The following is a 16,132-nucleotide window of genomic DNA, read 5'->3' on the forward strand; positions in this document are numbered from 1 at the left end:
CCGGGTCCGCCTGGTCGACACTGACCGGCAGCAATCAGACCACCGGGTCCGCCTGGTCGACACTGACCGGCAGCAATCAGACCACCGGGTCCGCCTGGTCGACACTGACCGGCAGCAATCAGAGCACTGGGTCCGCCTGGTCGACACTGGCTGGCAGCATCTCTCCAGCAATCCCTCCCCGTGGTCGAACCCGACCCCTTCTGCCCCTAAACCCGAGCTCGGGCAGCGCTTCCGGACGAGCGAGCCCTTCGGGGATCGAACCCGGGACTTTGGCTGGGCTTGGACCGAGCGCGCCGTCCCCGCCGCCCGCTTACCTTGCAGCCCCTGCCTGGCTGCGCCCGCTGCGCCCAGGAGGAGGAGAAGGAGGAGCGGGAGGCGGCGGAGGGCGGCCGGGGGTCTTCGCAGGAGCCGCTCCATCCTCGCAGCTTCCAGGCGCAGGAGGAGGAGCGGGGCGTGGACCGGCGGCCGGCGGGGCGGCCGGCGGGGGCGGCGGATGGGGGCGCTCCGAGGAAGGGGCGGCGCTGCCGCAGGGACAAAGGGCAGCGGCGGCGGCAGCCGAGGCTCGCTTGCAACGGCGCGGCCGAAGAAGCGCTGCCTCCTCCGGCGTCCCTCGCTCCCCTTCCACGATCCGAGCCGAGCCCTCCCTGCCTCTGCGCCCGCGGATCGGAGCAGGTTTCCGGGCGGGGTGGGGGGCACGGATCGGGGGGAACAGGGCGGGCAGAAGATGCTCTGCTCGCCCTCCCAAAAGGAAAAAAGGAAAAGGGAGCACGACTACAGGACCTCGCCTGTCCTCAACGCGGACCAAGTCGCGGCGTCCGGGCTGCTGTCCCTTTAAGGAGTCGCTTGCAGTCGCGGGTTTCCATCTGATGTGGCTTCGCTCGCGCGCGCTCCCCCCGCCCACTAACACACATCAAAAAGATGCAATGAGGGGAGAAAGCTGCACGGGGTGGAATTTTCCGTCCCGGGATCTCTCTTAAAGCGGCAGGAAACGCTGCTGGACCGGATCGAAAGAGGGTTCCCTCCAGTCCAGCGTGGGCTTTCCATCCGGTGGCCAAGCCCAGTAAACAGCATAATCCTGCGACAGGGGCAGCAAAATATGCCCCTCTGCTGTCGTTGTGCCCGGTAACTGGTAATGAGGTAGACTGCCCCTGATCCTGGAGGCTCAGTTCTTGGTCCTCAGGGCAGATAGATAGATAGATAATTGATTATGGTGGGAGACCAGATTATAAAACACACTTGGGAGTAGGTATAGTCACAGAAAGAAAACAAACAATTAAAACAATGTACAACAATAAATTTAAAATTTATAAATGCGATAAGATAAACTGCTGCAGGGAGCTGACGCAGAGTCACCCATGGAACCGAGTTTGGGAATTTTCTTAATTTGAGTCGGGAGATGGTCTGCACCTACAGTTCTGAACACAGAATCTGGCGACCATCCGGGTCGTCTTATGATCTTTGCCTAACAGGAAAAGGTCAAATTTTTGCTTTTCTGGGAGGTCAGTGAGCCTCACCAGCAGGGGATCAATGGTCTCACTACGTGCCTCTTCATAAAAGGGACATCTAAAGAACAAGTGCTCTGGGCTTCCTATCTCCCCCAATGAACAGGCGCAAAGTCTCTGAGCATATGGGACTTTTTTAAAGGCTCCTTCCAGGACCGGCGAGGGCAGAGCCAAGCTTCTGGCAAGTGTAAAGGCCCTTCTTGCATTTTTAGATACGAGAAAGAAGAGATACAGTATGCTGCTGGTGTGCCTATCTCTCTCTCGATTTCTCCAATTTTATAGTTGGGGCACCTTGAGCAGTCCTGTTGTCTCTTGGTGTCTATGATTCTTTGCCTGACCGTAGATTTTGCCTGGCCCAACCCCAGGCTTAGAAGGGCTTGAGGGGCAAAACCCAGTTTCTGAAGGGTGTTCAGGACTGCTCTCTGCCTCAGGTCAAATAGCTGCTGCTAGCCAAACAACGGAACATGTCTTGGGGCTCCTCCACACTCCCGCTTGTCCCCGGGGGAAATGGAAAAGCGCTTGGACCCGTGCTTTAGAGGCACAAGACGAGCAAAGTGTGAGTGAGTCCCTGGTGATTCTTTATCATCACCATCATCATCATATAATAATAATTTATTATTTATACCCCGCCCATCTGGCTGGGCTTCCCCAGCCACTCTGGGCTGCTTCCAGCACTATATTAAAATACAGTAATGCCTCAAACATTAAAAGCTTCCCTAACAAGCTGTTATTTCATAGAAACCTAGAGCTGGAAGGAACCCTGAGGATCATTCTAGTCCAAGTCCTTGCAATGCAGGAATTTGCAGCTGTCTGGGATCGAACCTGCAACCTCGGTGTTGTCAGCAATACGCTGTAACCAACTGAGCTATCCAGCTAAAATGCATTATAAATAAATAAATAAACTGCAAACTGATGTGGAAAACTGAATAGATCAGAAAAATGAGAACCTGGGGGAAACCCGAATGGACAGATTCGCCTAGAATATATCCCGAATTGCCAGTGACAATGCTCTTGGGTTTTATGGCAGATGAGTCAATGCAGAAAGGACACTTTGGCACCAATTCAGTGTCTACTTCACAAACACACACACACACCATTCCAGCTGCTCATATTGTTTCTGGCCTGATGCTCCCAGCATAATCTTTGTAACGGGATGCCTCGTGGGAAACCGTTCCTAAATGAAATAAATCTTCCTCCTCCTCCCTAGCTTGTGTAGACAAGGACTGTCCCATCTCTGTTCCCCTTTGCCCCGCCACCCTCTCTCCTCCGATGGATCCTTGGTCTGGGCTCTTGTCTTGCACAGAGCTTCCAAGATGACCTCATTGTTTTTCTTCCAAGACTTGGGTCGGCTCCCAGGAGCTGGAGAGGGGTGCTTTTTTTTTGTTTTTTACTGCTGTTGAGGTTTGGCCCAGATCCCTCTCTCCACCCAGCGAGCAGCAGGATTGCGGGCACGTGGCATGTCCTAGGGATGAAGGGAATCCCCTTCCCATTTTTCAGAGGCGGCGGGGGTTGAGCAGGGAATACATATTCTGAGAAATCTCCCTGCAAGGCGCATTTTTCTGTGGCTGAAAACGAGTGCATCCCTTGCAAGGACCCAACGGGAAGCCCAGAATGTTATTCCTGCACACATACACAGCCATCAGTATGGGGCACAGTTATCTTAGTGTAGCAGGAACCCCCCCCCCCCCCATCATTCAGTTTGTACAGACTTCACACACACACTCACACACTACATACGCTACACTTCTGTTATAAATTCATAGAAAATCAACCATACATCAGATTTGCACTGTTCCACTTTTATTTTACTCCATGAAGGAAGGACTACAAAATGGGGAAGGTTTGTTACAGGCCACCATAATCCCTTGAGCATAGCAGCACATCCACAGGAGCCCTGCCCAGTTGCTATGCCAACCCTGATGGTCTCAGACAGAAGACCATCAACAACACAACAGACTGCATACACGAGTGGATTCAACACGGACTATAACAAAAGAACAGTGATTGAATTCCCCCTCAGGGGGCAGGAAACTGCGACTACCTTTTGTCTTCAGAAAATGACTCATGGGAGGGGGGAAAGAGGGGAACCAGCCAGGTGACAGGACACTCAGGTTACCACCACAACTCTTCCCTCAACCCCTCCTTTCTGCAATGTATGCATGATGTTTCTGGGGGTGGGCTTGACCTAGAGGAGGGGAATTTCAAAAGTTTTTATAAGGTCTTGCACACCATTTTTCTGTGTCTTTCCTCTCTCCTGCGAGTGAGGGGAACACCCTGCTGCAACAGTACAATAAAGGCCAAGCCTACAGGCTGCTGATTTGCTCCAATTTACTCTGGTTGGTGTCTTTACTTTTTGTCCAAGGGAGCCCTCGGATTTTTCCGGTAACATTAGGAACATAGGAACACAGGAAGTCAGTCCATTTGGTCCATCTAACTCAGTATTCACAACGCTGACTGGCAGCAGCTGTCCAGGCTTTCAGGCAGTGGGTTTCTCCGAGCCCTACCTGGAGATGTAGGGGATTGTGGCTCTACCACTGAGCTACAAGCCCTTCCGCTAAAAATAAATCAAGATTCCAGTCCTCGTGGTCCCAAATAAAGGGTTGGTTGAAATAGGAACAGAGGGTTCTCTAGCACCCATCCCATGAAACTCAGGGGTCTTGAGATGCTCTATTACTGAGCAGAGCTCCCTTGAATGGGAAGACCTCCCAGTGGCTTGTGGGTCGGCAAAAAGCACAAGCCACTTGTGGAACTCCCTGCCCCAAGAAATTAGGCTATCTTCCTCTCTGTTTGCATTCTGCCCAAATCATAATCATATATTTATTTGTACCCTGCCCATCCAGCTGGGTTGCCCCAGCTACTTAGGGCAGCTTTTGCCTTTCAAACTTTCGGTTCTGCCGCTGATTAATTCAATTTAATGTGAACTCCGGTTTCGGTGTTTTCCATGTGCGATGGCCAGCCTACTCAGAGCAGATTCATGGAAATGAATAAAGCTCAGAAATGGAAGCAAGAGGAGTTACCTACATTAGAAGAATGGAGAATGAAGATGACGGACTATGCAGAACTTGATAGACTGACGGGAAGGATCCGAAATCGACGAGATCAGAGATTTATAGAAGACTGGGAAAAGTTTACAGAGTATATGCACAAACTAAGTGAAAATCAAATAACGCTTGTAAGCTTTAATGAAACTTTATTAGAAACGTTAGAATATGAGTAAAATAAGACTTAATTTATAAAAATAATAGAAGTAAGGTTTTAGAAATGTGTAAGAAATTAAGAAGGGAAGGAGTATCAGTCAAGTTGAGGGAAGTCAAAAAAGAGAATGGATATAAAAAAGATGTATGAATTGTATAAATTTTATATTGGAAAAATTGAATAAAAATTATTTATTAAAAAAAAAGGAAATGAATAGTTAGTCGTGCCTGTTGATTTCGCCCTTGATCTACACAAAAATGTGTTTCAGCCCTTTGTGAATTAGGGAGACGCAGCTGTTGGTGGCTGGGGCAGGACATGCAAGAAGCCTCCCCTCCCCAGAAAGTTGGCCAAGACGGTTGTCCCCTGAGCGGAGGCCAATCCCTCAGCCGGCGCTGCGACAGGCCAAGCTGTGTTTACGCTTTGTTTCCCCTGCCGCCATAACAACGGGGCCTAGTTGCGTCCAGGTGGGCCTTCCCTCCGCTTCTCCTCTTGCCTAGGGGAGCCTCATCAGGCCGCAGAGACAAACTCGAGCCAGGCTTTTGTGGCCAGACAGGGCCCCGATCCAAATATTTCCTCATGAAACGGGAACTGGAGGAATATTCCTTTCTGGATTCCCTCTAAATTACAGAGCGAGGGTCCCCCCCCCCCCGCCTCCAGAAGCCTTGTTGTCTTTCCATAGCAACCCGTTTCAGAGAGAGTGTGGCGCGGGCTGGGTTTTGGATCCAAGCCTCACGCCACCTCCCACAAAAAATCAGTCGGCTTCTGGCAAGGACTGCAGGTTGAGACGGGATGAGCCAGGCGGCTGAGAAGACAGAGGGTCTTTGCACATTCCCATGAAAAGCCCTGTCTTTCAGAAGCATCACTGCCTCCGCTGTGGAAGCAGAGCGTAGCCATCATGGCTAGTAGCCACAAATTTGTCCAATCCTCTTTTAAAACCTTCCAAGTTGGTGACCAGAACTGCCTCCTGTGGCAGGGAGTTCCATAGTTCCGAGTCATAGCTGTCAACTTTCAGATTTGAAAATAAGGGATCAGCAGCCTCGAAAATAAGGGATCAGTAGCCTCACCTATTCCGGGGACAGTCTACGGGATATCTAACAATCTGGGATAGCTGCGGGAAGCAGCGGGAAACGGTGCTGAAATTATTGAATTTCCCGCAAAAAAAGGGAAGGTTGACAGCTATGGTTTGAGTATGCGCTGATTATATCTTGTCCGACTGAGCAGGATAGTTTCCCTGAGTTGTCGGGATCTGAAGAAGTAGATATCAGGCTCCCCGTCTCTCTGAACTCTCTATAGATTCTCCTAACCTCGGTTTTAATTGCCATGGTTTCTTTCTCAGTCCAATCACCAATCCCCCTCTTCTTAGGTGACCTATGCGAGTGCAAGTGGGAAGGTTCACTTATTAAAATGTCGATAAATTCCTCAAACCGAGTGACTCCAACAACAGGGGAAAGATCACATTTCTCTGTCGAGAACAAACGGATCACACAGAATTCACCAAACTTTGGAAAAGAGACAGAGTGTGCTCATTGACTCGTATCCTTGAATGCTGGGGTCTCTGCCTCCTTTGTTTTAGCAAATGTTTTGTGACACTGGGGAAGTGGTAATTCTGGATTGATTCGTTTTGGATGTTGTATGTGATGCCAATAAAAGGTTTTACAGTATGATACGAGCATGGGGATTTTATCTGTCCTGAATCCTCCAACATTCAGTTTCAATGGAAGAGAGAGGGAGACAATTTTTTCTCTCCTTTCTCTATCCTCCTATAAACTTCTTACTCGCCTTTTCTCTTCCAGCAAGAAGTTTGCCAGCAGAGGTTGTTGCAGATTCAGTCCCTGAATCAAAGAATCATAGAGCTGGAAGGGAACTTGAGGATCATCTAGTCCACCCCACTGCAATGCATCTGTCTCTTATGGGGCTCGAACCTGAAACCTTAGTGTTATCAGCACCACGCTCTAACCTAGGGTGACCGTATGTCTGGGATTTCTACAGTTGGGAATACTGCAGCCAGCAGCAGTGTCCGGGTGGAAACTGGTAAAAATGTCCAATGTCGACAGTGCCGTTTTTGCCGATCTTCCACAAAAATTGCTGGAAAACAGCTTTTTTTTTTTGCGATATTGCCAAGAAAGCTCAACAACGTTGGGCAGAACTTAAAAGGGGAAAAAAGCTGAACAACTTTTCTGCCTGGGTTGCCGTATTTTGTAGGGTTGCCATATTTCAAACTTTTCACTGTTTGAAATACGGCAACCCTACTCTAACCAACTGAGCTAAAGGTAAAGGTAAAGGGACCCCTGACCATTAGGTCCAGTTGTGACTGACTCTGGGGTTGCAGTGCTCATCTCGCTTTACTGGCCGAGGGAGCCAGCATACAGCTTCCGGGTCATGTGGCCAGCATGACTAAGCTGCTTCTGGCGAACCAGATCAGCGCATGGAAACGCCGTTTACCTTCCCGCTGGAGTGGTACCTATTTATCTACTTGCACTTTGATGTGCTTTCGAACCAACTGAGCTATCCAGCTGCAAAAAAAGCCCCAAATGCTGCCACCTTTCTTCATTGTGGAGCTGCTCTGTCCCCTGGATCACTTGGGTTGCCCTTTTATGAACCTTTCCCAACTCTACAATATCCTTTCGGAGGGTTTGAGAGCTTCTGGAGAGCTGTAGTCCACCCACTCTGGCTCCCTCTGCAGCGGCAGATCTGAGCAACAGCGTTGTAAAAGAGACTTTCTCCCTCCCTTCCTCCTGGTGTGTGTCTGTGTGTGCACACAGACTCCTGCCCAGAATGTGATGGAATCGTGTTCTGGTGTCCCCTTTGAATGAGATCATTGCGGAGGCACTATTTTTTGCAAGGGAAATATAATGAGGCAATAGCCACAGAAGAATGTGCTGGCTGCCTGCCTGGGCAAATCCGCCTCTTTTCTGAGCCAAGGGTGCCCCCGAGATTGAGTTCTCTGCCTCAAACAGGAACAGAGGCCCATCTGCTGCAGCCTCAGAGCTGGATCTCACCTCCCTTGGCAAAAAGGGACAGGATGCGTGTCTCTCCCTCTCCCCCCAAGCAAATCAATCTCTTCTTGTTTCCTCTGGTTTGGATCCTTCGCTCCTCTGCAAACACAAGAAAGCCTCCTTGACGTCAGTGTCTGTCTTTCGACTTCTGCTTGGCTGAACAGGGGGCAAAAATGAATGGTTATTGTTAAAATGGAGGGGCTGCGTCCAATGTTAGCCCTACTTGGAGGGAGAAACGAAGGAACATGACTAACACGGGTCCATTAACAGCAATAGGTTCGATCTTGAGTAGACCGTAGCTGGACAGTCAGAGACAGTGTGGCGGAGTGGTCAGAGTGTTGGACTAAGACCTGGGAGTCCAGGGTTCAAATTCCCTACTAGGCGCATGATTAAGGCTGCCATATGTCTGGGTTTTTCTGGACATTTCCAGGAATTGGGCTCTCAAAACGGCATCCGGGTGGGTTTTCGCTGAATTGGCAAAATGTCTTGGGAAACCCAGACATATGGAAAGTTGGACTTTTTTTTTTTTAAAAAAAAAGCTTTAAAAATAAAAAAGCACCCCAAAAACCTCAACAACTTTGTCCGGATTTTCATTTTGGGGAATATGGCCACCCTACCCATGATGTTCCCTGGGTGGCCACGTGACCTGGAAGTGTCTTCAGACAGCGCTGGCCCTCGGCCTCTTTGAGTGAGATGGGCGCACAACCCTAGAGTCTGTCAAGACTGGCCCGTACGGGCAGAGGTACCTTTACCTTTTTAGGAGGGACGCGGGTGGCGCTGTGGGTTAAAGCCTCAGTGCCTAGGGCTTGCCGATCAAGAGGTCGGCAGTTCGAATCCCCGCGGTGGGGTGCGCTCCCGCTGTTCGGTCCCAGCACCTGCCAACCTAGCAGTTCGAAAGCACTCTCGGGTGCAAGTAGATAAATAGGGACCGCTTACTAGCGGAAAGGTAAACGGCGTTTCCGTGTGCGGCTCTGGCTCGCCAGAGCAGCGATGTCACGCTGGCCACGTGACCCGGAAGTGTCTTCGGACAGCGCTGGCCCTCGGCCTCTTTGAGTGAGATGGGTGCACAACCCTAGAGTCTGTCAAGACTGGCCTGTACGGGCAGGGGTACCTTTACCTTTTTACCCATGATGTTCCCTGGGTGATCTTGGAGAAGTCACTTACTCTCAGCCTAGCCTACCTCACAGAGTTGTTGTGAGGATCAAATGGGGAGGAAGAGGAACCATCTGTGCCGCCCTGAGGTCCTTGGAGGAAAGGTGTGATATCAATGTAATCAATAAATGAATGAAAATAAAGGATAAATGCAACCCAGTGTCAGAGAAGGCCTGTCCATAATGCAGAATCATAGAATTGCAGAGTTGGAAGGGACCCCGAATATCATCTAGTCCAGGAGTCAGCAAACCTTTTCAGCGGGGGGCCGGTCCACTGTCCCTCAGACCTTGTGGGGGGCCGGACTATAGTTTGAAAACAACAACGAATTCCTATGCCCCACAAATAACCCAGAGATGCATTTTAAATAAAAGCACACATTCTGCTCATGTAAAAACACCAGGCGGGCCCCACAAATAACCCAGAGATGCATTTTAAATAAAAGGGCACATTCTACTCACGTAAAAACATGCTGATTCCCGGACCGTCCGTGGGCTGGATTTAGAAGGCTACTGGGCTGAATACGGCCCCCGGGCCTTAGTTTGCTTACCCATGATCTAGTCCAACCCCTGGCAATGCAGGAAAATGTGAATCCCATATGGGGATCAAACCTACAGCCTTGGTATTATCTGCATCACGTTCTAACCAACTGAGCTATCCAATGGCTTCTGCATGTGTGTGTTGTGTTGTGTTGTGTTGTGCAAAGGGGGGGGGGAGTTGTACAAAGAGAGATGCTCCCTCTTTTGGTAATACACAAAAAAGCAGGTAGAAGCTAAGAATGTTGACACACCAAGGCCCTCTCTGCTCTGTACATTTAAAGCATCACCGTATCACTTCAAACACTCGTGGCTTCCCCACAAATCCTGGGATCTATAGTTCGTTAAGGGTGCTGAGAGCCGTTAGGAGGCGCCCTGCTCCTCTCCCAGAGCTACACTTCCCAAAATGGTTTAATGACCCATCCCTGTTCCCATGCGACTTGTAGCTCTTTGAAAGGATTAGGGGTTAGCCCAGAGGCAAAATGAAAGCAAATTTTAGTCCTCTGCGAAAGAGGACTGGAGAGCTGCATTTGCCCCCCCCCCCGGGCTTTAAGTTCCCCACCCCTTTACCCCGTAGTAAAGGAAAGGCATGCTCAGAGAAACTTTTCCTTTAATGGTTACCCAGAATGAAAATCTTCTCATGCACACAGCAGCACTGGAAGTCTGGTCCCCATTTGTGTGGGGCCTGAGTAGCAGTTACTCAGAAGTAAGGCAAAAGCCTTCTGTGCTTATCTGTCAATGGTTAGGGGTGACACATTGAGAGGCTTCTCTGTGGCTGCTCCCATGGTGTGGAATTCCCTCCTGAGAGAGGCCAGACTGGCTCCCTCCTTGTTATCCCTTCTGTAAAGGTAAAGGGACGCGGGTGGCGCTGTGGGTAAAAGCCTCAGAGCCTTGGGCTTGCCGATCGAAAGGTCGGCGGTTCGAATCCCTGCGGCGGGGTGCGCTCCCGTCATTCGGTCCCAGCGCCTGCCAACCTAGCAGTTCGAAAGCACCCCTGGGTGCAAGTAGATAAATAGGGACCGCTTTCTAGCGGGAAGGTAAACGGCGTTTCCGTGTGTGGCTCTGGCTCGCCAGAGCAGCGATGTCACCCTGGCCACGTGACCCGGAAGTGTCTCTGGACAGCGCTGGCCCCCGGCCTCTTGAGTGAGATGGGCGCACAACCCTAGAGTCTGTCAAGACTGGCCCATACGGGCAGGGGTACCTTTACCTTTACCTTTAAAGGTAAAGGGACCCCTGACCATTAGGTCCAGTCGTGACCGACTCTGGGGTTGTGGCGCTCATCTCGCTTTCCTGGCCGAGGGAGCCGGCGTACAGCTTCCGGGTCATGTGGCCAGCATGACTAAGCCGCTTCTGGCGAACCAGAGCAGCACACGGAAACGCTGTTTACCTTCCTGCCAGAGCGGTACCTATTTATCTACTTGCACTTTGACGTGCTTTCAAACTGCTAGGTTGGCAGGAGCAGGGACCCAGCAACGGGAGCTCACCCTGTTGCGGGGATGCGAACCGCCGACCTTCTGATCGGCAAGTCCTAGGCTCTGTGGTTTAACCCACAGCGTAGGTAGGATAAAACCTTCCAGTACAGACTAGCCCTTGAAAATTAAGGCCACTGTCAAGATCACACTGCATTTTAATTGCTGGCTCCAAATGCGTTCAGATGTGTTGTAATTATAGCTTATCTCTATCTATTTTTCAATTGAATTTGTATACCACCCTACACCCGTAGATCTCAGGGCAGTTCGCAACATAAAATCACAATATAAAAAACGCAAGATACGTAATAAAAACAAAAACAGAGACAACCCAATAATCTCTCCTTCTGCGGCACATTTTAAAAGGGCATCAGATGACAATCAACTTAGTTTGCTTTTTCTACTTTGTATTTTATAAGGTTGTTTGCAAATGTTGGAAGCCATCTTGAATCCTGGCGATAAAAGGCCAGATGTAAACACTAATAATAATAAGTGCTTTTTCTGGGGGTACTCAAGGGTACGCAGAACCCATATGTTAAAAGTGTGGCACTTACTGTAACTATTTCACGGTGAGAACTGACACCTTTGGGGGAAGCCATGAGCTTTTAATGATGCGTGTTGCTACAAGCACGCCACTTTGGTGGAAGAAGTCTGCGATCCTAGTTCCCCTTCCCCGAGAAAGCAAGCCTCTCCAAACTCAGCGGGGCTTACACCTGGGTAGACCGTGGCTAGGAAGAGCGCGCTGTTTGAAGCCTTCGTGCGGATACTCCCGAGTCAAACCCGCCCTTAGGGCTCGGGTTCAAGAGAAAATCGAGGGGAAAGCTCCCCTTTGGCCATCGAACGCAGAACCGGGTTGAATTCCCGCGCTGCGATCGGGGCCGTTTTTCCGCTGCGCCCTAAGCGCAGAGCGCACGCTTTTACGCGCGGGGACTGGACGGAATCGGAGTGACTTCTCTTTTCTACCCCCCTCTTTCCCTCGGAGCGTGTTGTTCCGGGTCGGAAGGGCTGCATCATGGCGGCGCCCATGGAGCTGTACTGCTGGGCTGGCGGCTGGGGGTTGCCGTCGGTGGATCCCGACTGCCTGGCCGTTTTGGTGAGCCTTGGAGAGCGAGTGGCGTGGAGCGGGGGACCCCCTCTCCAAACGCGGGCGCCGCTGTCTCTCCCCAAAAGCTTTGCCCTTTGGGACGCAGCCTCTGCCTCTCCCCTGGCACGGTGGGGAGGACTTGGGGAAAGACGAGGGGCCACGTCTTTACCTCCTGCCTGCTCTTCGCCCTTTCCCTGGGCCAACTTCAGTCCCCAGCGCTGCTCCGGTGCTTTTTAGCAGGCAGAAAGTTGGCAGCGTTGGAGCTTTCGAAGCCCTTCAGCAAAGCAGGATATTATAAGAAGCAAAGCGCCCAGGATGACGGTTCCCCCCTTCCCCGCCTTTTTAAAACTAAGGAGCAGGGCCAGTTTAAGAAAATAGAAAAGGTTGACAAGCAGACCTGCAATTCCCAGGGGGTTGTTAATATTTTAAAGGAATATGTAACCCTTAAACTTTCTCCCTTTCCTCCATGACCTTCTGCCATATGGCAAAAGGTCTTTTAGCTAATTATGGGCCAGTGCTGTGATTTAGTCACTGACTTTGGGTTTATTTTTCCCCCTGGGGTGGCTCTTAGGCTTGTTTGCAGCCTCCCCCTTGCAATCATATTTTTAAAAGTTTATTTTTAATCTGCCGATTTGACAGATTGACGGAGGCTAAGACTTATCAGGGGCTACTGCCAAACCAGTTGGGCCTACCACATTAGACAGAACAGTTATTGGAAATCACAAGTGGAGAGACAGCTGCTGTTGCGCCTGGGTCTTCCCATTGGGGCAACCGGTTGCCCTTAGTGAGAGTTAGATGGGCCACTGGGCTGATTGGTCACAGGTTCCCCCAAAGAATTCTGGGAGCTGTAGTTTGTTAAGGGTGCTCAGAGCGGTTAGGAGACCCCTGTTCTCCTCACAGAGCTATAATTCCCAGAGTTCCCCAGAGAGAGGGATTGATGGTTAAACCACTCTGGGAATTGTAGTTCCAGAATAGGTGTCTCCTCCAAACAATTCTCTTCATTCCTTCACAATCCCTTAACAAACTACAGCTCCCAGAGTTCTTTGGTGCAGGGGGAAGCCACGACTGTGTAAAGGGGTATCATAGCACTTTAAATGTGTTGTGTGAATTAGGGAAGACTGGCGTTCAGCCATGGAGCTCAAGCGTGCTTGATCACTTATTGCTTCATAGCATTGCCTACCTCACAAGATTGTTGTAGGGGGGAGAGGGGATTTTATAAGCTACTCTGATCTCCTTGAGGGAATGTAAAAAATAAATACACTACACAAAGCTCAGTTTGTTTCCCCCCCTCCTTTCCAGACTTATGCCCGTTTCACAGGCGCACCCCTCAAGGTTCACAAAATCACAAATCCTTGGCGAAGCCCCTCAGGTAAGATTTTCGTGGGAAGCAGGGAAATTGAGGGACGTCTGCCTCCTTCTTTCTGCACAAGTGGTTGGTACTAATGTTTGTTTCTTTTTTTATAATTTTTAAATTAATTTTCCAACATATCATTTTCAACAGTAATTAAACACTTTCCTATCTTACACCATTTTTTTGACTTCCATCAATCACATCTGAAAATTTTCCAGCCTATTCACTTAATATACATTTCTTACTTCACTATTACATTTATCTCATAACTAGTATCTCTGTTCTTTCTCTACTTTGCAGTGTTTCATACATTTCTCCTTACAAAACTTCTTGTAGTCCTACTAGCGTAATTTGTTGATTACAGTTCCACTTCAAATAGTTCGTATATTTCTTCCAGTCTTCTGTGAATCTCTGATCCCTCAAGTTTCAAATCCTTCCTGTTATTTTATCTAATTCTGTGTAGTCCATTAATTTTGTGTGCCATTCTTCTGTCAGAATTTCTTCTTGCTTCCATTTCTGGGCTAACAATACTCTGGTAGCAGTGTTTCAGAACACCAGTATTTGGAAATCACAGGAGGGGAGAGGGCTCTTGAGTTTGGGTTCTGCTTGTGGGTTTTCCAAGAGGCACCTGGTCGGCCGCTGTGAGAACAGGACGCTGGACTAGATGGGTCATTGGCCAAACCTTATTCTTCGTTTTATTTTTTATTAGAGCATACGACACGCAGCGGTTACACATGTTGGGTTGAAATAAACGACAGACAAGTGACAAGTGTCATACAGGAGGCATCTCTCGAGCATGTCTCAGAGAGTCCCTTTTATTGAATATTACAGCATTGCCACGTATGTGCTTGTTGCTGATTGGTTAACACAAAGACAAAGCAAGGGTTGCATATAGGCTGCATATAGGCATTAATCATCAATAGATTAAAGGTTGGGAAAGGAACACAGAGTTAGACAGGTATGAAAACCTCTCTATTAAACTATTACTAAATGATTGATATAGTCCTTTATTAAACTAGTGTTTGATGTAGCAAAACTTAAAAGGGCATAACCATCGCATTCATAGATGTGGTCAACCACGCATTAAGAACAGGTCACAATACGATGTTTCATGAACTTAATATGAACTGAACATTCTAGGCAGAAGCAAAACTTCCCATCAACACAAAATGAAAATCAAAAATAAAACAATTGCAAACACTCAGAGAAACGTCTTCAAATGCACTAACAAAGTTATGTCAGAGTGTATATACCAAAACCATCACAGTTTTAACAGACACAAAATGATGCATCACACCATATATTGGCTTGGATTGTTGACTACAAAGCGAGAGATTTTGTTTCAACAGCAATTATGATCTACAGGAGTTTATATGAAGGCAGGAGGAAGGAGCAGAAAATAAAAATTAAAATATGTGCTTTTTGCACACCAAACTGTGCGGTAGACGATGGGTACTGCTCTCCCACATGCCTCACTATTTGTGCAATTGAAGTCACCCCAGACTGCATAAAAATTGTTGTGTTTCTTTTAGCCTCTTGCTCCTTTTAATTTCTCTGTTGGTTTTTCCAATAATGCTGTTTGCCCAATTGCATTATGACATTGGTCCATATTGAATAATTGCAATGATTTCCATGTCCTGGCAATGGTTGTTCTTGCAGCGGTTAACAGATGTGTTATGAGTTCTTTTATTTCTGATTTGCAACATATACATATTAAAAAGAACCAGCCATGGGAACTTTGTGTGCCTTGTGATCAAAGGTATCATTTCCCCATAACTTTTCCTTTTTTGGGACACTCCCTGATTCAGTGGGTCACTTGTGAAGGGCTTCATGGCTGAAACCCAGCTCTCCTAACTGTGCCTGGGAAACAACCCAGTCACCTGCCTCTGACGTTGTCTGTTTGCAGGGACCCTCCCGGCACTGAAGACAAAAGATGAAGGCATCATCTCAGACACTCAGCAGATTATCACCCACCTCAGGAAACAGGTACCTCCCTTACAGTCTCCTTGGGGTCGTCTCTGGGGCAATCTTGGTCGGGTGGGGGCAAAGGTAGGGAGTCCCCCCTGATTCTGAAATCACAGTTGCCCAACCTCTCTAGCACTGATGGACACCCAAGACCCTTTTAAAATGCGTTGGGGGATGGTTATTGGGTTGTTTTCGTTTTTATTTATTGTGTGTTTTCATTTTGTGAAATTTTGTTGTAACTGCACTGAGACCTGCGGATATGTATGGATTTAAGGTGCTTGTTTTGACCTTTAAAGCCCTTCACAGCCTAGGACCCTCGTACCTATGGGACCGCCTCTCCTGGTATGCCCCACGGAGGACCTTAAGGTCCATAAATAGCAACACCCTAGAGGTCCCGGGCCCTAAGGAAGTCAGATTAGCTTCAACCAGAGCCAGGGCCTTTTCAGCACTGGCTCCGGCCTGGTGGAACGCTCTGTCTCATGAGGCCAGGGCCCTGCAGGATCTGATTTCTTTCCGCGGGGCCTGTAAATCAGAGTTGTTCCGCCTGGCCTTTGGCTTGGAATCAATTTGATTCCCTCCCCCTCTTTTTTTCTCCCGTGATGGAACTCCTATTTGGGGACTTCCCTGGCTTTTTTTCTGGCCCATGTAGGACCAGTCTGGATAGTTAGCCTTGGTGAAGACCTGATGTTTTCATCTCCCAAAAAGTTTTTGATTTGAGTTTCCATTGAAATGAGGCTGCATTTAAATTTTAATGTTTGAATGTTGTATTTTAATCTTGTTTTTAAGTTGTATTTCAATCAATTTGTTTTTATATCGGTTGTTAGCTGCCCTGAGCCCGGTCTTGGCTGGGGAGGGCGGGGTATAAATAAAATTTAATGTTATTAT

The 16,132-nt window shown here is 48.8% G+C and overlaps 1 protein-coding gene and 1 long non-coding RNA gene across 3 annotated transcripts in view; one reads left to right on the forward strand and one right to left on the reverse strand.

Moving 5' to 3' along the window:
• The window catches only part of LOC310666953 (thrombospondin-3), a 49,255-nt gene extending 37,715 nt beyond the window's left edge, over positions 1-11,540 (reverse strand). Inside the window, exon 1 of one of the 2 annotated variants that reach the window (XM_083418485.1) lies at positions 11,402-11,540. Coding sequence is in view for 1 of the 2 variants with exons in the window: in XM_083418484.1 (XP_083274610.1) it covers positions 315-417 (103 nt within the window). In the remaining variant the exon portion in view is untranslated. Of the gene's footprint in view, positions 1-314; positions 866-11,401 lie in introns of those variants that run through there. The other variant, XM_083418484.1, reaches the window with a different exon arrangement.
• Positions 11,541-11,798: 258 nt separating this feature from the next.
• Positions 11,799-16,114, forward strand: LOC310667052. Its single transcript, XR_014506148.1, has 3 exons — positions 11,799-11,940; positions 13,231-13,300; positions 15,189-16,114. It is a non-coding gene; the product is annotated as an uncharacterized lncRNA (long non-coding RNA).
• The last annotated feature ends 18 nt before the right edge of the window (positions 16,115-16,132 follow it).

This window comes from Podarcis tiliguerta (assembly GCF_965153285.1).
Source record: "Podarcis tiliguerta genome assembly, chromosome: 16".
NCBI lineage: Eukaryota > Metazoa > Chordata > Lepidosauria > Squamata > Lacertidae > Podarcis > Podarcis tiliguerta.